The sequence below is a fragment of the Pongo pygmaeus genome, chromosome 9 (genome assembly GCF_028885625.2).
Source record: "Pongo pygmaeus isolate AG05252 chromosome 9, NHGRI_mPonPyg2-v2.0_pri, whole genome shotgun sequence".
Classification (NCBI taxonomy): Eukaryota; Metazoa; Chordata; class Mammalia; order Primates; family Hominidae; genus Pongo; species Pongo pygmaeus.
In genome coordinates this window covers 23,394,186-23,416,819 of record NC_072382.2, presented here as the reverse complement: position 1 = coordinate 23,416,819, position 22,634 = coordinate 23,394,186, and the positions used below count along the sequence as shown (strand labels likewise).

General features: G+C 36.2%; 1 protein-coding gene across 1 annotated transcript in view; it reads left to right on the top strand.

Annotated features, from left to right (window-relative positions):
• Window positions 1–22,634, top strand: part of HSD17B12 (hydroxysteroid 17-beta dehydrogenase 12) — a 172,906-nt gene that overhangs the window by 113,889 nt on the left and 36,383 nt on the right. The window contains exons 4-6 of the mRNA XM_054437443.2: window positions 978–1,085; window positions 18,087–18,151; window positions 18,991–19,035. Of these exons, the coding sequence (XP_054293418.1) occupies window positions 978–1,085; window positions 18,087–18,151; window positions 18,991–19,035 (218 nt within the window). The remainder of the gene's footprint in view (window positions 1–977; window positions 1,086–18,086; window positions 18,152–18,990; window positions 19,036–22,634) is intronic.

The window sequence follows — 22,634 nt, the reverse complement described above, 5'->3', positions numbered from 1 at the left end:
AGCTCACTGGACTTGACTAAGTAAACTGAGTGGAGATGGTTGAGGAGAGAAAGAGAGTCTAGCCTTTATGGACTGCCTTCTGCGTACCATAGGTATCATGTGAGCCTCACATCATCGTTTGGGTAGAATTATCTTCATTTTCACAAAAGGATGCTGAGGCTCAAAGAGGATGTGTCATTTTGCAAATATATGTGGAAATGAAATTGGTGCTCATGTCTATGTGACCTCAGAGCCTGTGCTATCTCTTCACAGGGGCTGACTATTGAAGGCAAAAGTAAATACTGTACATTAACTCAGATGAGTTTTGTTCCTCCAGGGTCTCATTTCTGAAGCTATTATTTTCATCAGCACTGTTTGGACCTTAATAGACTTGTGTAAAGTAGAATACTGAGTTGTTTCTTGTGTTACTTTATTCTTTTATTACTGTGCATTTTGTGTGGATTTTAAAATGTAGTGATTATTAAGTATTACCCAAGCTCCCAAATTTTAATAAGATCCCATTCATTTTATTTCCATTCTGATAAGATAGACTTTTTGTTTTAATGTATCACACTTTAAAATATTTTACAACATGAAGACTTCTTCCTGAAGTTACAAAGCACCAATTTACAATTAAAATCACAAAGCCAGTGATATTTGAAGAGTATATAACTTTATGATATGAATCATGTTTTATTATTTGTACCTAAGGGTCTAAAAGTAGTTCTCATTATTGATTTACAAAAGAAGAACTGATTAAGGTACATTCAGCCAGCTCTCTGTGACGACATTAGAATTTTTATTGCAGAACTAATGTGTTGACTCTATATCATCTCTTAGATGGTCTCATGATTGCTTAAAATTATCCTGGTCTAAATTTTGTATCAAATTGGGTGGGGAGAAACGTCTGAAAGGATAATGCTATCAAATGCGTTAATCTTCACTGCCATGTACTAATTTTCCCTATCTCTCTCCGTTTGTGTTTTCTTTTTCCCTAGAAGAAAAATTCAAAGTGGAGACAAGAACCATTGCTGTTGACTTTGCATCAGAAGATATTTATGATAAAATTAAAACGGGCTTGTCTGGTCTTGAAATCGGCATCTTAGGTTTGTATTTTTGCCACATTTATAGATTCTTCTTGTATTTATTATTTGACTTTATGACTTTGGATGTTAAGTGGTAAAATGACTAGTGAGAAAATTGTCTTATGATTACATAAGACATTATCAGTGAATAATATCACTAGGTGACATTAATATATACGTTTGAATCTGTGTTTTTAGTTCTATATTAACAACATAGAATTTTGGTTATTTTCCTTGTTATTTCTCTTATTCTCTGTGTATATTTAGATATACAGTTGTCCCTGGGTATCTATGGGTATAGGTTCCAGGACCTCTGCAGATGCTCAAGTTCCTTATATAAAATGCCTTAGTATTTGCATATAGCTTATGCGCATCCTTCTTTGTACTTTAAATCATCTCTAGATTACTTCTAATACCTAAAACAATGCCTACACATCACTTCATTTGTGCAGATTTAATGTGTAGACACACTGGTAAACTTGAGTTTTGGTTTTTGGAACTTTGTGGAATTTGTCCCCCCAATATTTTTGATTCGTCTCTTTTGCCCCCAGTGTTTTTGACCCACCATTGGTTGAATCCATGAATGTGGAGCTCACAGATAATAGGACTGATGGTAGTTATATTGTAATAATCCTTTAAGGTGGATGGTGCTGACTCATTTACATACAGTTGAGGAAATGAAGGCTTCGAATAACTTATTCAGCCTTTTGTTCACTATTACCCCCCTGAGAAGACTTTAGAGATTTCTCCTAATCTAACTCTCATGAAATTTTAATACCACAAGTACACTGTATAGATCTGATTATGTACTATATGTATATCTCTGCTTTATAAGAAAAGCGTACAAATAAGATTCCCACCCCACCCTGACCAAATTTCATCTACTCTGTGGAGCTCTGCCCCAGTTGAAAATGGATTGTTTAGAAGGGCACATAAAGATTGAGTGGTTCAGCTGGGGTTCAGTCTTGTATTTTTTTTTCTAAGTCTTATACCCCTTTTGTTACATCTCAGCTACCTTGCTCTTATTACCAGAAACAGATGCTTTTATTTGGATAATCAGAATATTGAACTTTGTTATGGAAACAATTCAGAAAATTGTATAGGAAAGAAAAAATGGGCTTTGTTAACCTTCCCACCACTCTTTGAGAGTCATTTCTAGAAAGAAACAGGGCATCTAGTTCCGAAAAAAACTAACCTTCCTCATTAAATCTGTTTATCCCACTGCCAAAACTGGTGGGAACCAACTAATTGCCATTGTTTGTTTAGTTGGGCTATAAAAGTTGGATAAATTAAGATAATTTTTAAAAATATTTTCTAACATTTCTTTAGTCAGAAAGACCCCACTTCCCTTCCTCATCCTATAAAAGAATGGTCTTTTACATAATTTCCATAATAGATAAGACAGTTGTTAGAAATCAATTAAACAAGTATAGCCCCTCATAGTACTGTTGCACCTGGCTTTCACATGCTATCTTTTCCCAGCTCCTGCCTGGTCCATATCACACATCACCATGCCCCATATACCGACACCACTACTCCCTCACTTATAGGAAGACCAATAGGCAAAAATGAATGCAAACACAGGTCTGGTTTTTGCCTTTGTGTTTGCATGTTCTTAAATATATGTATTGCCAGGAGTCCTTCACAGTTTCCTCTTCCTTAGCCTAGATCTGAAATACATAAAGCACCACTGACATCTACAAAAAAATCTTGACTTCCTTCACCTAGATCTGGAATACATAAGTCACCACTGACATCTGTAAAATTCCAAATCAGCAATCATAACTTACAGTTAGTATGGAAGCTGTCATGGTTCATCTTAACCTCCTTTCAAACTAGAGATGGTCTAGGGGATAAAGGCTAGCTTAGGCTGGAAGGGAGATTGAGAATCCCTAATGAAAAAAGACTGAGGGAGAAAATCTTACTGCTTCTCTTGAGCTTGTGCTTTTAGAGAATGACTTACTTTCAGAAATAGTTAAATTCATCACAGGTGTGTTTAGTTTTGCATAAACTTTAGTTGCTTTTCACGGAAACTATAGATGCTCTGGGACTATGGCATTGGCATTGGAAAATGTTGGGCATCACATTGCTGCGGGGCTGGAGGATTGTACAAGGCACTCTTTAGCTGTTCTTTCCTGCCACCTATATGGAAAGGCTTCAATATGAGTTCAGGCGTGACAGATCTGTTAAGGATGAGCATACAGGACACATGGTCTCTAAATGCTTTTTCCCCATTTCTAGAATCCTAGCACTTGTATCAATACATAAGTACTGATATTTAGACATAAGGACTGATATTTTCCCAGGTCTCATACACTAATGAACCATTGTTTTGATAGCCTAGTTCCTTAGTAAGTTGCTGTGAGTTAACAATTTGTGCCCCTCCTCATTCATTCATTCATTCATCAATCAGTGAACTAGAGATACAACAATGAACAAGAAAGCTGTACTGGGCCGGGCGTGGTGGCTCACACCTGTAATCCGAGCACTTTGGGAGGCCAAGGTGAGAGGATCACCTGAGGTCAGGAGTTTGAGACCAGCCTGGCTAACATGACGAAACCTCATCTTTACTAAAAATACAGAAATTAGCTGGGCAGGGTGGCACACGCCTGTAGTCCCAGCTACTCAGGAGGCTGAGGCAGGAGAATCGCTTGAACCTGGGAGACAGAGGTTGCAGTGAGCCGAGATTGCACCATTGCACTCCAGCCTGGGTGACGAAGTGAGACTCTGTCTCAAAAAGAAAAAAAAAAAAGAGCTATACTGCATTATTTATGTAGTATAATGTTCTAATAAGAAATATAACACGGAACAAAATAATTATCTATGGGATAAGTGTTTTGAGTAGGGAAGGACAGGGTATAATAAGAGTATGTGGGGGACAGGGGAGTTGATACAGGGAGAAATAATGGTAACTTGACCTAGCCAGTGGGGTAGGAAAAAGGAGGATTCCAGAAACATTTATAAAGGAAGTAGATGAAGGAAGACTTTGTAAGAGATTCCAGGTGGGAAGACAGAGAAGAGAGAATTTATGGATGACTTTCAGGTTCTGGCTTGAGCATCTGCATTAACACTGCATTTACTAAAATGGAGAATCCTTGAGGAGGAGCCTTTTGGGGAGTGAAGATCATTTAAAACTGGAAATCTGGGGCTCCTCTAAGATGTCTAAGTTGGCTTGTTTAGTTGATAGTTGGAGATATATATATATATATATATATGTATATGTATGTATATATATGTATATATATCTAGATTTCAGTAGAGCTCTGTTCTACAGATATAGTTTGGAGATTAGTCATCTATGAGTAGTAATTGCATTGAAGCAGTGGGCCTGGAGATCATCCAAGGAGAATGGAGAGAATGTAAAGAGAAAACTGAAGACAGAGCTCTTTTGAGTTCCCTTCCTTCTTGTCAAAGGCTGCCTGGAATAGATAGCATGAAGTGGGGGATAGTTTTCTGCATGAACTCAGCACTGTTCAATAGAAATGTAACACAAGCCACAGTAATTTTAGCTTTTCTAATAGCCACATTTTTTTAAAGTAAAAAGAAACAGATTAAGTTAATTTTTTTTTTTTTTTTTTGAGACAGAGTCTCACTCTGTCACCCAGGCTGGAGTGCAGTGGCGCGATCTCCGCTCACTGCAAGCTCCGTCTCCCGGGTTCACCCCTTCTCCTGCCTCAGCCTCCTGAGTAGCTGGGACTACAGGCGACTGCCACCATGCCTGGCTAATTTTTTGTATTTTTTAGTAGAGATGGGGTTTCACTGTGTTAGCCAGGATGGTCTCGATCTCCTGACCTCATGATCCGCCCGCCTTGGCCTCCCAAAGTGCTGGGATTACAGGAGTGAGCCACCATGCCCAGCCCAGATGAAGTTAATTTTAATGTATTTTATTTTAGCCTAGTATATCTAAAATATTATTAATATTTCAATATATAATCAATACAAAAAAATTTAAAAATATTTTGCATTCTTTTTTAATACTAAGTCTTTGAAATCTAGTATATATTTTCCACTTAATAGCATATCTCAATTCAGACTAGCCACACTTTCAGTGCTTAGTAGCTACATGTGGCCAGTGGTTACTGTATTTGACATCTCAACTCTAGTTCACCTTGGCCATCTCTCAACCTCAGTTTGTATGAGGGAATTATGAGTATAATTTATTGATTTGTCTTAGCTTTTAAGCAGTGGTTCTCAACCAAGGACAATTTTGCGGTGTATGGCAATGTTCTGAAACATTTCTGATTGTCCTTCTTGGCTAGGGGAGGGTAGTTCTACTGTCCCCTAGTGGGTAAAGCTCAAGGATGCTACTAAACATCCTATAATGTGTGTAAGACAGCCTTCCACAGCAAAGAATGATCCGTCCAAAATGTCAGTAGTGCTGAGGTTGATAAACCCTGCTTTAAAGTTATACTGTCCTTAAACAGTTCAGATTGGATACTTACTGAAAGATACTCACACAACTTTGATTTTGATTTCTAGTTGGTTGCAAATCAATAATAAAAATCATTATAGCTAATGTTTACATAATCCTTTAAAGTGTATAGCTGAACTTTTGCATACATTATCTCATTAGCTGGGCTGTAAGTTTAGTTTTCTTCCTACTCTACCACAAATGTCTCCTTAATCATAAGATTATTGTAATTATTATTGACATTTATTAGCACATATTTTACACTTGGATTGTAATTTTAATTTCTCAGGATTTTCGATGGAACTATTAAAATACTTCTGTGAGTTAAATTTTATTACTAGGTCATATTTCAACTCCATTCTTATGGTTCCTTCACTAGTATGGGTATAACCCTCTAGAACTTCTTGTGGGGAGGTCTGATGTGTATATGTTTTCTTTCTCTTATGATTACCTGAATTTATAGCTCCATCAACTTTCTTCTCTCCCGCATCCCCATCCAGATCCCACATACTCTCACCTCTGTCTAGTAAGGGCAAAATAATTTAGTCTCCTTCCTCTGCTTATGCAATTCTCACTTTTATAACATTCTCTAAAATATTCTATGTATAGATTGATTTCTAGTAAGACCTAGGAATCCATATTAAGTCATAGGAAGGAATTTTTTTCTACCAAGTTTTAATGAAACTAGTAAGGATAATAAGAAAAATAAATCACCAGGGTACAACTCATTTGTTTGAAGTGTTAAGCACCAGTCAGTGCTTAATAAAGAAAATTAATATTTTCAGAATTACAAAGGAAAATGCTAAAGCCCTTAGTCATGAAAGAAACATTAAGTTTTCAGTAAGATAAGTGGAAAGGAAACAGCCATGAATTGTGAGAATTTATCCTGAAAGGTCACCATAGCTTGATGAGACTATAAATGCTTAAGGTTGGGAAGTTGGATTCTTAACTCCATTATGTAAAAAAAACTAAGGATCTACTGTCTTCTTTCAGGCAAATGCCAAGAAATACAGATTTCAGAAAGCTTATAAAACTTTGGCTATTTAGAGAAAATGACATCCTTACTGCTTTGAATAAGCAAACAATTGGTTAACAAAGTGTGATTACTGTAATGCTTACTTGATTCCTTAGGAGAGACTCTTATGTGTGCTCCAAATTGGTTTGGAGGACTTTGCACAATACATCTCAGGGAGGTGTAATTTACCAAGGCCAAAAAAGTAGGCTTGGCTTTGAAGTATGCCACAGACAATACTTTTTTCAAATTCTACTACTATGACTTTTTTAACTTTGTGAGATTCTATATTATAGAAGGAGAAAGAAAGGTCCTCTTGGAAAATATACTTAGTTTGTGATTCATTTAAAAAATCAACCATAGCTTTATTCAAGCTTTTATTGCATTCCAGACAAGAATTTCCCCATGCCAGATGCTCTCAAGGCCTTCTCTGCCCATAGCGTTGATGGCGTATACAAGTTGTAGCATCCTCAGCTGGTACAAGGTGACCTGTGTTGCCCTACTGGCTTAGTGCATTCAGGACTTTTGTCATCCATCGACTTTTTAAATTCTTGCCATACGCATTGCTAATAATTTTAAGAAGCCTCATTTTAACAACAACAACATGTATAGATAATAAAGGTCAGTTGATTGCAAAGAATCACTGATTGCCAAAGCTGGAATAGAACTTATTATTCTCTTTTCTTCCTGTGCCCTTTATAAGTGAACACTTGCACCACTAATGTTCTTGGTGAATTATTTTTTAATTGGTGTCCTTCCTTTTTCGCTGAATGCAAACTCTTTGTTATCCTTGCCTGTGCAACCACTTTCCTCATTAAACCTTATGGATTTGGGGAAGCAATTGTGTTGCATTTTTCTCCCGAAAACATAGTGTTTCCCAGAAGGTTCTAGGATAGAGAATAGTTGAATATAAATATTTTATTTACTAAACTAAAAGATAGTTTGAGCAAAGATACCCATCAGAGTTAAGATCAGAGTAACTCTGTCTCTGTGTATACTTACATTTTCAAAGTTTCTTAACAAAAGACCCAAGAGTATTATTAGCTACTTGGGGAAAGGACTAGTTAGCTTCCAAATGGCAAACTCCTAGTTAATTGGTTTGGGATCCAGAGATGGCTTCCTTATAATTCAATCCCCAGAGAAGCAAAGGAAGAGCAATAGATGTAGGCCTAGGAGAGAGAACCAAGGCACTACAGGAACAGTGCTGAGGAAAACTTTTCTAGGATTGCTTGGAAGGAAGGAAAATGGAGCGTACTAGGAGTTTATGCAGCTTCCCGGTCCCTGTTGATTAAAGAAGTCACAAATAAAAGAGTCTTTTTTCTTCAGAGGCTTTAGAAATACATAATGCTACAGATTCTCTTCTTGCTGTTCTCAGTGTTACAAATCGTTTTAAATTGTTCTCATTTGAAGTGTAAATACCTCTAAAGGGCTAATGGCACCTGTTATTTAATTCTTATTGGAACTAGTATATTCAGTTTATTCCTTGTCTACTTCTTGCTGGGTCAGTTGGCTATTTTAGTTAGTGAAAGACATGGAAAAGTCATTTTAAAATGGAGAACAATAGTCTTAAAAAAGGAAACTCTGTGGTAGGTTGATAATCAGTGGGGTGCAGAGATGGAGACACGCAGAAGGACAAAATAAAATTATGTTGGGAGAGCACCAAAGGTAAACTTAATGTAGTTAGAATTATTATCTGCTACCCCCGCTTTTTCTCCGTAGCCCAGTATATGAGGATCAAGCTTAAGAAAGAGCAGAGGCTGTTATTCTAGGTATATAGGAAAGGGTTATAGGAGGATCATGGGGTGATTGTTTGGGGAAAGGGCAGGATATAACTTTTGTGCTTTCTAAGGGTATAAAACATTTCCAAAACTTCCCTTTTGTAATACTGCAATCACATTTTGTTGCTAACCACCCAGAGTTACTGCAGACTCCACAGGTTCAGGAACACAGCCCCCAACAAAACTGCCCTCAGTTCACATGCTAGCTGCAAGTTTGGAGATCTTCAGACCATCTACACTTTTGACTAACTGGCTACAAATTCATAGGTTCCTATTACACCCTCGGGTTCAATAATTAGCTAGAGTGATTCATGGAACTCAGAAAAGCACTATACTCATGATCTTGTAGTTTTATTATGATGGATAAAAGTCAGGATTAGTCAAATGAAGAGACACCATAGGGCAAGGTCTGCGGGTTATCCCCAACACAGAGGTTCTAAGCCCTGTCCTGGTGGAGTCAGGACACCTTACCTTCCAGGCGCATCCTTGTGTTCATCCACCAGGAAGCTCTACCGGGCTTCAGTTTCCAGAGTTTTTATTGGGGGTTTCATTACCCAAGTAGGCATGATTGATGGAATCATTGGCCATGTGTTTTAACTTGATCTCCAGTTCTCCTCTCTTTTCTTTAGGTTGAGCTGGCTTAAAGCCCCAGCCCTCTAGTCACAGAGTTGGTCTTTCTGGTGTCCAACCCCCATCCTGGGTCATCTTGATTCCACTACTGAGTATATATCAAAAACGAAGAAAATCAATATATTGAAGAGATATCTGCACTCTATGTTTATTGCAGCGCTATTCACAGTAGCCAAAATATGGAATCAGCCTAAGAGTCTATCAGCAGATGAATGGATAAAGAAAATATAGTATAGGTACACAATAGGATATTATTCAGCCATTAAAAAAAACCCTGGAAATCCTGTCATTTGCAGCAACATGGATGGAACTGGAGGTTATTATGTTAACTGAAATAAACCAAGCCCAGAAAGGTAAATATCACATGTTCTCACTCATATGTGTGAGCTTAAAAAATAGATCTCATGAAGATAGAGAGTAGATTGGTGGTTACCAAAGGCTAGGAATGGTGGGATGGGAATAAAGAGAGGTTGATTAATAGGTACAAATGTATAATTAGATGGAATAAATAAGACCTGGGTTAGATCATTTGGATGACTATAATCAATTGTATATTTCAAAATAGCTAGAAGAGAATAATTCAAATGTTCCTAGCGAAAGAAAAGATAAAGATTTAAGGTTATAAATATCCCAGTTACCCTGATTTGATTATATGAATGTACCAAATTATCACGTGTACCCTGAAAACTTGTACATTTAATATGTATCAGTTTTAAAAATAAAAACACAGATGTGATCCAAGGGCCTGCCATGACATGAATAAGAAAGACACTTTTATCACTGTTATCAGGAAATTCCAGTGGTTTAGAACCTCCATCATATTAACAAAGATCAGACAAAATGTTAACTGTACAGTACCTTTTCTTTCCTTTTTGTTGATTGATTCATTCAATCAACCGTATACTAATTCAGTAAACAAGTAAAATTCCAGAGCTATAACAGTAGACAAAACAGACACTGTTTCTGCTTTTCTGGAAGATAGCGATCGAACAAGTAGTGGGAATGTGTTGCATGTAATGAAGGAGTATGTTACTGAGAAAGCTAAGGGTGTCACAGATAGTATCCCTGAGAAAGTCATTTAAGTGGAAACCTGAAGGCTGAATAATACTGGGAGAATAGACATGGGAAGGGTTTCCAGGTGGAGGAAACGGCATGTACAAAAGGCCTGAAGTGAACGTTCTTAGTGTGTCGGTAGAACTGACAAAAGCCCTGTGAATCTGGAGCAAGGGTTTCAAAGGGGACAGTAGCAAAAGATGATTCTGGAGATTAAGCAGACCCAGATCATGAAAGTCTGAGAAAACCAAGACAATAAGTTTAGACTTCATTGGAAGTACAGTGGGAAACCATTTTAGAATTGTAAGCATGACTTGACAACATATTAGAATTTTAGAGAGATCTTTCTGACTCCCACGCAGAAGAAGACAAGAATTGATAGGAGGAGGCCAGTAAGACTATTTCAGAAGTGAGACTTAAGATGATGAATATTTACATTAGGAGGATAGCAGAAGTGAACTGACAAAGAGGGGTGTTTAGGAAATAGAAATAGGACCAATTTCTGATGAGGGTCCTCATCAGAGGTCTTGAGTAAAGAAGAATGGTTTTGTGTTTTCTAAGTCATTATTGCCAACATGCATTGAGCACTCTTTCATGCCAGCCACCATGCTAATGAATTTCATTTAATCCTCTACAACCCTATAAGGTAGATATTGATATTTCTATGCCCATTTTACAGACAAGAGACAGTTACAGAGTTAGACATCATCCAGAATTAGACGACTAGCAGTTAGCAACTTCCAGGTTCTGACTTGAGCAACAGGGTACCGTTTCCCCAAGACAAGAAACCCTGGATCAGGAGCAAAGTCTGTTGAGAAAAATGATGATTTCACTTTGGGATATGTTAAGCTTAAGAGGGTGGTGAGAAAGCCATGTAGGGATTCAAGTAGTTGGGTCGCTGGGCACACATGCCCTTCCTTGCTAGAAGGGAACCTTCTTTGTGTTAAATGTTGAAGAAGCCTGGTGTAGACAATCATGGCAAACAGAATAGGTGCATGGATTTTTTTTTTTTTTAATGTACTAGGAGACTCATCAGGAACATTATCAGACTAAGTATAGTGCCTTGTAATTCCATTAGATATGTTGGCTGAGATTGGATTTGTAAAGTGAGCATAGGACTTTTAGAATTCATGTTTATTTCTGTTTACTTGAAAACCACTCACTAATGGTATTAATTAAAGCAGAACCTTTTACTTAAAACTGGGTAATTAGCCCTGTTATTTCAGAAATGTAAATAGAACTGTAAGTCATGAAATTGATGAATGTTCTTCCCACCAGCTAACATTTAACTACCAACCTCATGTCATCTTTCTTCATTCCCTCTTCCAATTTTATGTATAGCAAATCTTACCCAGTTTTGTAATGAAGATCACATAGCAACTTATAATTAAACAGTGGAAGTGAAATGTTCTGTTGTGTTGCTTCTGATTCAGTCTTAATTTTTCAATTTCTGATTAAAGCACTGCAAATTTAAAGTCTTGTAAACTCTCTTTTATTTGGAAATTGCTACGCACAAATGTATGAAAACTGTAAAGTTTGCAAAATGTTTTACATGGTGTTCCAAATATCATCTGTCAGAGTATGAACATGTGCTAGCTAAAGCAATATGTTAAATAAGGCAAAGATGGAATTTACTTTGCATCACTTTCCAAACTCTCTCTATAGGCTGTAAGAGTGGATCTAATTGAATGAAACAAAGAGGGTAGAGGAGCAATTAGGAGAAATTTAATCAGTATAAATAGCAGCAGCTCTGGTTAACGGATGCCCAGAGTCCACTCTGTCAGAAGGATCTCTCCACTTTGATTCTGGTCATACGTAATAAAAGCAGGGTACTTTGGGCTTGGGCACAAAACAGGAGTTTGATAAATTTTTGTTGAATAAACGACCATACAACAATAACAACTCTTCCTCTTCCATTTATTAACATATTACTATGTCTCAGGCATCAGGTTAAAGATTTTATGTGTATCATCTCATTTAATTCTTAAATTACTATCCCCATTTTATGTCTAAGGACAATGAGGCAATCACTAGTTTCTTGTTAGGAGCTGGTAGTAGTGGAGCAGGGACTGAAACCTGGTTCTGTTAGGACTGTGGGGTCTGTACTCTTTTAGCTCAAAAATTTAAGACAGAAAGTTTCCCCCACTTTTGGTATATACACTGTTACTAAATTGTACATTTTAAAAATTCAGTTTATTTTGAAATATAGTGAGGTTGCAGCATTTTTAAAAATCTCTTTTTATTGGCCGGGCGTGGCGGCTCATGCCTGTAATCCCAGCACTTTGGGAGGCCAAGGCAGGCGGATCACCTGAGGTCGGGAGTTCAAGACCAGCCTGACCAACATGGAGAAACCCCGTCTCTACTAAAAATACAAAAAATTAGCCGGTCGTGGTGGCGCATGCCTGTAATCCCAGCTACTCAGGAAGCTGAGGCAGGAGAATCGCTTGAAACTGGGAGGTGGATTGCAGTGAGCTGAGATCGAGCCATTGCACTCCAGCCTGGGCAACAAGAGCGAAACTCTGTCTCAAAATAAGTAAATAAATAAGTAAATAAATAAATAAGATCTCTTTTTGTTAACTCTAAGTGCTGGAACTGGATTAGCATTTATAACCACAAATGTTCATGAAATATAAACTTTTTCTCCTTTGATACAATGAGAAGGAAACAGGAGGGGATACTTTGCATTATTTGATGTATGTCGGGAAGCCCGGCCATTAGGCAACATATTTTTAAACCACCTTAATTTCCTATATCTCTGATTAATCTGGAAAAAGAAGCAGGTTGAAGGTGATCTGTAGGGGGTTACCCGTATCTGTTAGAATTGTTTGTTCAAATGGATTTTTAATTTCTAGTAATTTATTGTTGTTTGCTCCTCTCTCACGCCTAACCCAGATACCAAAAATCTAATTTTCTGATGACATCATTATATCTCTATAGCAGCTGGGTTTGAGAGAGGATTCTAAGTTCAGTGAGATCAGCGGCAAACGAACTTAGAAGAAACAGAAATCTTGTAAATATTCTTTTTTTTAAGAACATAAAATTTGGAAATGATTTTAAAGCAGTATAATTTAGAAATTTTATATATATATATAAAAAATTCAGAATTATTCCGTGGATTTTCTGTGTCTTTAAAATGCAACACATGATGATATTAGTGTTTTCTGAGGTTCTGGATGGGGGCCGAGGAGAGCGTAGCTAAGCATGGCCTCTGTCAGTTCTTCTCTGCAAGGATCAACTCTTAAGAGGATGGCTTCTCTGCCCTCTACCACCTTTTCTTTCCACTTCCTTTGGCATTATTCTTGGTCTGTTTTCACCTCTGTTCTCTGCCTGCCTCATCTCTTCTATTGAGCTCTTCCCAGTCTTAGACCTCTAGTCAGAAACCAATGGGAAAGATTTTGTTACTGTCCAGCGCCCTACAGTGACTGGGATGGTGGTGGGAATTCCGTGATGACATAGATATCTGTTGTTTCCTGAGAGACATCATGTGTTGTTACACAATAAAAAGGTTTTTCAGGTCACTGAAAAAAATGTTTAAATCTGTTTCTAGCGCCTTACTTCAAGAATTCAAGAAAACTCACTAATAAACATGTTTAACGCTAATTTAAGATATGACCATTTAGAAGGGATCTTCAACTATCTGAATAATGTTGGAGCAACATGTGCCATTGTTTGGTTTGGCGAATCCTATAATGAATCCTGTAATATGTAAAGACGGCGTTGCGTGCACCCATTCTTAATGAGATTAAATTATAATGGGAGTATTTCCATCCTTCACTCCTACTCAAAGCCTGTTTTTTCTCTTCCTTTTGCAATTCCCTGAAAGCTTTCTGCCTGCTGTTAGGTTATTGCTGCCACCTGACGTCTCAAAATAAAATTGCCGTGGGTTTGCTTTTCCAAAAGATTCGCACTATTCTGTGTTTTATGGAAATAACTATTTGAGAGCAACAGTTTTTTCTCTATACTCCTAAATAAGAGCGTTCTGAAGTGATTACTTATGGTGGGGAGATTATGGGTATCATTCATTCCACAAGCAAAAGGTGGAACTAATAGTACAGGAGGGAATGTAGGAGTCCTAATCCCTAGAATAGGACAAATCACCATTGTGACCTTGGTGTGTACTTCACCTCATAAAATTGGACTCAGTGCTCTTAACAGCCTTATTCCAGCTTTAACATTGTTTTATTGTGTGTACTTTTATTTATGAAAACATAGCCCTTCTCCATGATACTATTTATTTTTTTGGACTAAAGTTTTCAGTGTTGAACAGGTTTTCTCTTTTTTTTTAACCGATACATAATATTTCTACATATTTATAGGATACATGTGATATTTTATTACATGCATAGGATGTGTAATGATCATGTCAGGGTGGCTGAAGTATCTGTCACTTTGAGTATCATTTCTATGTGTTGGGAACATTAAAATACCTCTCTTCTAGCCATTTTGAAATATACAATACATTGTTGTTAACTATAGTCACCCTACTCTGCTATTGAACCTTAGAATTTATTCCTTCTATCTAACTATATGTACCCACTAACCATCCTCTCTTCATCCCTCACCCACCCACACACACCTGCCCCACCTTCTGGTATCTATTATTCTACTCTCTACCTCCATGAGACCAACTTTTTTTAGCTCCCACATATGAATGAGAACATGCAATATTTGTCTTTCTGTGCCTGGCTTATCTCACTTAACACAGTGACCTCCAGTTCCATTTATGTTGCTATAAATTACAGGATTTTATTCTTTTCATGGCCAAATAGTATTTTATTGTGTGTGTATACTACGTTTTTCTTTATCCATTTATTTGTTGATGGACACTTAAGTCAATTCCTTATCTTTGCTATTGTGAATGATGCTGCAGTAAACATGGGGGTGCAGGTATCTATTTGATATACTGATTTATTTTCCTTTGGATAAATACTAGTAGTGGGATTGTTGGATCATGTGATAGTTCTATTTTTAATATTTTGAGAAACCTCCATACTGTTTTCCACAGTGGCTATACTAATTTACATTCCCACCAACAGTGGATACGAATTCTGCTTTCTCTGCATCCTTGCCAGCATCTGTTATTTTTTGGTTTTTTAATAACAGCTACTCTAACTGGGGTAAGATGATATCTCATTGTCATTTTGATTCAGATTTCTGTGATGATTGGTGATGAGCATTTTTTCATTTATCTGCTGGCCATTTGTATGTCTTCTTTTGAGAAATATCTATCCATATCCTCAGCCCACTTTTTAATAAGTTTACTTGTTTTTTAAACTATTCAGTTGTTTGAGTTCTTTGTATATTCTAGATATTAGTTCCTTGTCAGATGGATAGTTTGCAAATATATTCTTCCATTCAACAGGTTGTCTCTTCACTCTGTTGATTATTTCCTTTGCTGTGCAGACGCTTTTTGGTTGAATATGTTTTCTTATAGAGCTATGTTAAATAGATGTTCACATTTTCATTGTGTGAATAAATAGCTTTGATAGCTTTCCTTTGCTCAATTATCAGAGACACAGCTGAAGACTCTCTATTGTTTGTTTTTGTTTTTGTTTTTGTTTGAGACAGAGTCTCCCTCTGTCACCCAGGCTGGAGTGCAGTGGTGTGATCTCGGCTCACTGCAACCTTCGCCTCCTGGGTTCAAGCAATTCTCCTGCCTCAGCCTCCCGAGTAGCTGGGACTACAGGCACGTGCCATCATGCCTGGCTAATTTTTTGTATTTTTAGTAGAGATGGGGTTTCACCGTGTTAGCCAGGATGGTCTAGATCTCCTGACCTCGTGATCCGCCCGCCTCAGTCTCCCAAAGTACTGGGATTACAGGCGTGAGCCACCATGCCTGGCAACTCTCTATTGTTAATACAGCCATAACCAGAATAACACTTCTCTGCTTGCTTAGTTATTCAGGGACTGCCTTTGCTTAACTTTGTACTTATAGTACATGTTAAGATTACAAAGTCAACTGTGCTGCTTGCAAAGTTCCCAGATTTTTTTTTAAAAAATGAAATCTGGATTTTAAAAGATTTATAATTACACTGTTCAATTTTCCTTTGCATTTTGAAATATAGCATTAATATTCCCATAGGCTACAGGGAAATCTGAAGAAAGTTTTCTTGATATGAAGAGTGAAGGGAGATAGTTCACTGTACTTCATGAAATTTTTTTTAATTCTGATGAATATTACAACTTGGCAAAGCCTTTCCTGGGAGATTCTGTTATCTTCAACTGATATAAAGAATATTTTGTTTATGTGCAATATTTTAACAGATATTTTGGGTTTTGCTGTTTCTTTTAGTCATGTTCTAAATTATTCATCCTTTGTAATTCTGTAAGTGGTTAAAGCAAAGTCAAGTGAACATAAAGCCTTACCTTCAACTAGTTTTGGCCTAATTGTTAACAGATCTTTTATAGAATTGACTCTTGGGATGCCTGGTGGGTGGAGAACCTATTGAATAAAATAAAAATGGATTTGGACCTGCTGTTATTAATTATGTTTAGATACTATCCCTATTCAGATGAGTATGAATCCTAATTAAATAAAGTTTGCTTTGTCATTGTCTTTTGCTTACATTTCTTCTGACAGGTTTCAGTGGTATTGTTGTAAAATCTGGCGACTTACAGCCTCAAGTGATTGGCTTATAATTAAATATAAAACCCTTACTGAGTTCCTTTGAACTATTAATTTTGTTAGACTGTTGAAAAGTTATTATTACTAATATCAGGTTTATCCGGCATAATTCCTTATAAGCTGTATCAAACTGATCATAATGTCATCATCTTCTTGCAACTGAAACTTCTCTTTTTTAAATACTTCATAGTTTTATTAAACATTGTTATGAGATGTTTGTTTATTATTCAGTTATTATGATTTTTTTTTTTTTCTGAGTTGAATACTGGATAAATGTGTATGAAGGTTTTAACATAGTGGTTAAAAGCCTAGTCTCTGAAGTCAAATTTCCTGAGTTTGAATCCTGGCCTACTTTGCTCTATCACCTTGGGCAATTTATTTAACTGCTGCGAACTTCAGTTTCCTAATTTATAAGGAAAATAATAATAGGAACTACCTAATAGGGTTGTTGTGATGATTAAGTGTAGATAGGTAGATAGATAGATCATCTATCTCGTGAGTTATTTGTTTAGTTAAAATAAATTCTGAGATATTTTATTCATTGATTGATTCCTGCAAATGTTCTTTATTCTGGGATTGTCTTTGTCTTTCCAGGGCTGGGGAAACCATAGGATATTTGAGTATTAAAATCTTCTATTTAAATATATATAGGTTTATTCATATCTTGTCAATTGTCTTGTAGCCCCAACTTTAAGTTAGGTGATTGGGAAGGTAAGGGGGTGTGGTATAAGGAAAATTAAGACATGACCTCAACTTTTGATAGATGGTTTATTGGAGACATTTAGTCTGACCTACTCCCTTGGCCACCAGAAAGAAGCCTTCCCTCACTTTCCAGTTGAAGTCAGGCTTTGCAGGAAAGGCTCCCATGGCATTCTGTTCTGTCATGAAATAATTGTTTGTTTCTTTCTTTTCCTACTAGATTGTATGCTCCGTGATACCAACATTTTTCCCCCACTTTTTAAAGTTCCTAGCACATGTCTTACTCAAAAGTGTATGGCACATATTTTTTGAGTTATTAAATGAGTTCTCATTCTGGAGCGGAACAAAATGCGATGCATATTTTACATGACTTATCCCAAATCACATGTTTTCTGAAAACTATTATAACTAGAACTCAAGTTTCCAGTATCCTGGACCATGGTACTCTCCACTCTTTCTACTACACTATGAAAATTTAAGGTCCAGAGAAGAGTTAAGTAATATCTCCAAATAACAGTATGATAGAGGCAGAATATACATATCCCAAAGGGCTATGGAAAGTGAGAGGCAAGTATAAGTTCTGTCAGTTGCTGGATGGTAGGTACAGGAAGGTTTAATGAAGGAAGAGACATTTAAGTTGGACTTTTAAGGATAGATTTTGGACAGAAAGGTGTGGAAAAGGTTACTGTAGCCATAAACAGTGTTTTATATAATTATATATATCATATTAGTCTTGATATCTTTAATGTCATTCTTTTAATAAATCTTTAAAATATGCATATGTTACTCAGCTAATGATCTTGTTCTATTTCAGTGAATAACGTGGGAATGTCGTATGAGTATCCTGAATACTTTTTGGATGTTCCTGACTTGGACAATGTAAGTCTTTTTTGTGTATTATGGTAACAAAAAGAATGCATGCAGGTATTGGTATAACGATTCACACTATGACACTGGAGTCCAGCTGCCTGTGGTTCACATCCTGGCTCTTCTGCTTACTACCTGAGTTCCCTGGGTATGGGCCTAGCCATACTTGGTCTCAGTTTCCTTGCTCATAAAATGGGCGGCTTCATAGGAGTGTTAGAAAAATGGAATGAGAAAATATAACCTCGCTTATACAGTACCAGATTCAATAATAGCTCTAGTTTTGTTATTACTCTTATTTTTGTTTGTGTTATATTGAAATAGCTCTGTTGTAAGTTTTATGACTCTAAAATCAACTTCAAAATTGTAAGTATGTTAATATACAGCAACATGGTTGATTCAGGTAAACCAGCTCTACCAAAATGAAAGTGACATCCTTGATGCATGCATAATCCTTTACTGAAAACAAGAAAAGCATATCATTGAAGGAGTATGTAAAATTTTAAAAATTATTGAAAATCCTAGGTTCAGTAATTTCTACGCTCCATACTAGCAGAAAGGAAATTGCAAAGTGTTCTATTTATTTTAGATTTAATATGTCTTTTTACTTCCAGATTTTACTTGCACATACACTTTGGATTCTGCATGTTAGCATCAATTATCACCTTAGTTAGGAAAATATAACACTGAGAGTAAAATGAAATCTGCCTCTCTACCCCAACTCTTGTCCTTTTTCCAAAATCTCTGCAATATCTGGGGAAATGTTCAATGCTTCTCTAGATTACCTAAGTAGATATCTAATAGGGTCACTTTCGTGATCAAGTATATATAAAATTCTCAATTTTTTTTTGCAGGTGATCAAGAAAATGATAAATATTAATATTCTTTCTGTTTGTAAGGTAAGCAGCCTTGTTATAAAGATGTCATCCTTTTTTGGTTCTTTCTATTGAAAAACACTGACATAATCAGCTTGTTCACCTGAGTCTACTCTTGTTTAGATGCAGATACATGTATTCCAGATAAAAGTGGTCTATTAACTTATTTCTTCAGAAAATATAAAGAACTGAAGACGAAGCAGGTGCCTGTATTATTTGACTTTTCATTTATTTTTATTTTATTTGATGATTTAATTTTTATTTCCATAGGTTATTGGGGAACAGGTGGTGTTTGGTTACATGAGTAAGTTCTTTAGTGGTGATTTGTGAGATTTTGGTGCACCCATCACTCAAGCGGTATACTCTGCACACAATTTGTAGTCTTTTATCCCTTACCCCCTTCCACCCTTTTCCCCTGAGTCCCCGAAGTCCATTGTATCATTCTTATGCCTTTGCATCCTCGTAGCTTAGCTCCCACTTATGAGTGAGAACACAGGATGTTGGTTTTCCATTCCTGAGTTACGTCACTTAAAATAATAGTCTCCAGTCTCATCCAGGTTGCTACAAATGCCATTAATTCATTCCTTTTTATGACTGATTAGTATTCCATTAGAGATATGTATATATATCTCTATAGATATATATAGATACGTATATATATATATATCTATAGATATATATAGATATATATAGATATAGATATAGATATAGATACAGATATATATCGTGGTTTTGGTTTGCATTTACCTGATCATTAGTGATTCTGAGCATTTTTTCATATGTTTGTTGGCCATTTGCGTATTGTCTTTTGAGAATTGTCTATTCATGTCCTTAGCCCACTTTTTCATGGGATTATTTGTTTTTTTCTTGCTAATTTGTTTGAGTTCATTGTAGATTCCGGATATTAGTCCTTTGTCAGATGCATAGATTGTGAAGATGTTCTCCCACTCCGTGGGTTGTCTGTTTATTCTGCTGATGTTCCTTTAGCCATGCAGAAGCTCTTTAGTTTAATGAATGAGTCCTAGCTATTTATCTTTGTTTTTATTGAATTCACTTTTGGGTTCTTGGTCATGAAATCCTTGCCTAAGCCAATGTCTAGAAGGGTTTTTCCAATGATATCTTCTAGAATTTTTATAGTTTCAGGTCCTAAATTTAAGTCCTTGATCCATCTTGAGTTGATTTTTGTATAAGGTGATAGATGGGGATCCAGTTTCATTCTCCTACATGTGGCTTGCCAATTATCCCAGCACCATTTGTTGAATAGGGTGTCCTTTCTCCACTTTATGTTTTTGTTTGCTTTATTGAAGATCAGTGGGCTGTGTTTGGCTTTACTTCTGGGTTCTGTATTCTGTTCAGTTGGTCTGCTTGCCTATTTTTATACCAGTACCATTCTGTTTGGTGACTATGGCGTTATAGTGTAGTTCGAAATCAGGTAATGTGATGCCTCCAGATTTGTTCTTTTTGCTTAGTCTTTTTTTTGGCTATGTGGACTTTCTTTTGGTTCCATATGAATTTTAGGATTGTTTTTTCTAGTTCTGTGAAGAATGGCTGTGGTATTTTGATGGGAATTGCATTGAATTTGTAGATTGCTTTTGGCAGTATGGTCATTTTCACAATATTGATTCTACCCATCCGTGATCATGGGATGTGTTTCCATTTGTTTGTGTCATCTATGACTTCTTTCAGCAGTGTTTTTTAGTTTATTAAATGCTTTTTGTTTATTAAATGCCTTCTATATGCAAGCACTGTGGTAGGTACTGGGACTACAAAAACTTAGGCTGGAGACTTATTTTTACAAATATTTCATCCACATGCTATTTGTCACTGATAAATTCTTTCCATTTTGTCTTCCCCATGATTCTTTTCAGTTGAGGAACTTAAATGTTGTGATAAAGCATTGTATGAGGAATATGGAAGTACAAAGCAATGGGTGTGATTTTTAATAGTCACTCATAATAACTAGTCTGGTTGCTAGTTGCTAAGCATGTGTTATAGTCATGTCACATGTATGTGCCAACAAAAGACAACAAGCCAATACCTGCCAAAAGAAGGAATACTTAGCAGGTATGAGCATCTCAACACCATTTTTTCTTATATTGTATTAGTAACTACAAAAATGTACTGTACTTTAATTATACATACCAGAGCAGTGAAAAATAATTGCCTGAGGCAGAATTCTCATGGGCAGTGTCAGATACTTGAAATTTGAACATACTCATAGAAAGCCAAATCCATTTTCAATAACTCACGTATACTAGTTTAAGGAAATTCAAAACATGTTTAACTCAATGTTTAACTTTGTTGTTATTAACCAAGTTTTTTTCTCATATAAGATTCAGTTTAAGTGAGGTAAACTAATTATAAGTGGACCTGTGAGTGAGTCTGGAGCAAGACTCTCATGCACAAAATTGATGCTTTTAAAACATGGCTAATAGAAATATATCTAATAGTCCCAAGATCATTATAAGGGCTCTCAAAATGTTATTGTTCTTAAACTCAGAGCTGATACAGGTTTTAATAATAGGTGGAACTATGACTTTATTTTTTAGCAAACAAAGGTTTTTGATCAAAATTAATATCACTTCTAGTCTACAATGTATATATTTTATAATTTTTGCCTTTTGAAATGACCAATGTGTACTATTATTTTGATATACCTTTTCTGGTACATTTGGCCAAGTGCTTGAAAATAATAAGTGTTAAAAACAATGTACATGTGTTTCATAATATCTTGTGCTGAGTTAATGATAAAATATGTTTGTTTTAATTTTATTTTCTAGAATTGTTAATACTAATTTCAGATTAGTCTTCTGATAATTTTAACTCCTCTGTCAGATAAACTGTGTAAGCCATTTACTTTAGATCCATTAGTATTTTCTCTTGTAACCTCCTGCTTGTCTACACTTACATGTTTGTATACTCTTATGGTGTAAAACTCTGGCCTCTTCTGTCTCCATGAACATGCCATCCCTTGGCTCGCAGTCTGCAGAAAACTAATGATAGAAAGCCAAGATCCTGGCCTTAATCTGTGAGAATCAGTCATCCTGCTGTGCTTCATGGTCACAGACTTTATCCTTTATGCAGGATCTGAGCACAGATCAGCATGTTCAGTGGTCATCACGGTGAGTCTCTGCTTAAAGACCAAATAGGGGAAAGTATGGATAAAACAGCACAAATCGAAGAGCACCATGGAGTAACTTTCAGTGTTTTAAATATAATGATGAAATAAAAGTGAGATATCATTTTTAATATCTTGACAAATTATAAAATGCTTCTCCCACCTCTTCATCCTTCCTCTTCTTCATTCTTCATTGACATTGGCATATATACTTGTTCCCATGAAATGAGTTAGTGGAGACAAATGTTAATTTATTAAACACTTGCATGCCATATTGATGGTAAGTGTCATTGGCAGAACTGGATATCTACTTACAATTTTTATACATAAGCTTTCTTTTGCAAACCTAATCCCATTTAAAAAGCACTAAGGGAGTTTGCTATTTAAAGCACTTCTTCATGGAGCCAAATAAGCATCCCTTCATTTATCTTTAATATGAATCTGAATTTTCCTGTACCTTTGTGATGTGTACTTCTAATAGAAAAACAAATCAAAACTCTCAACA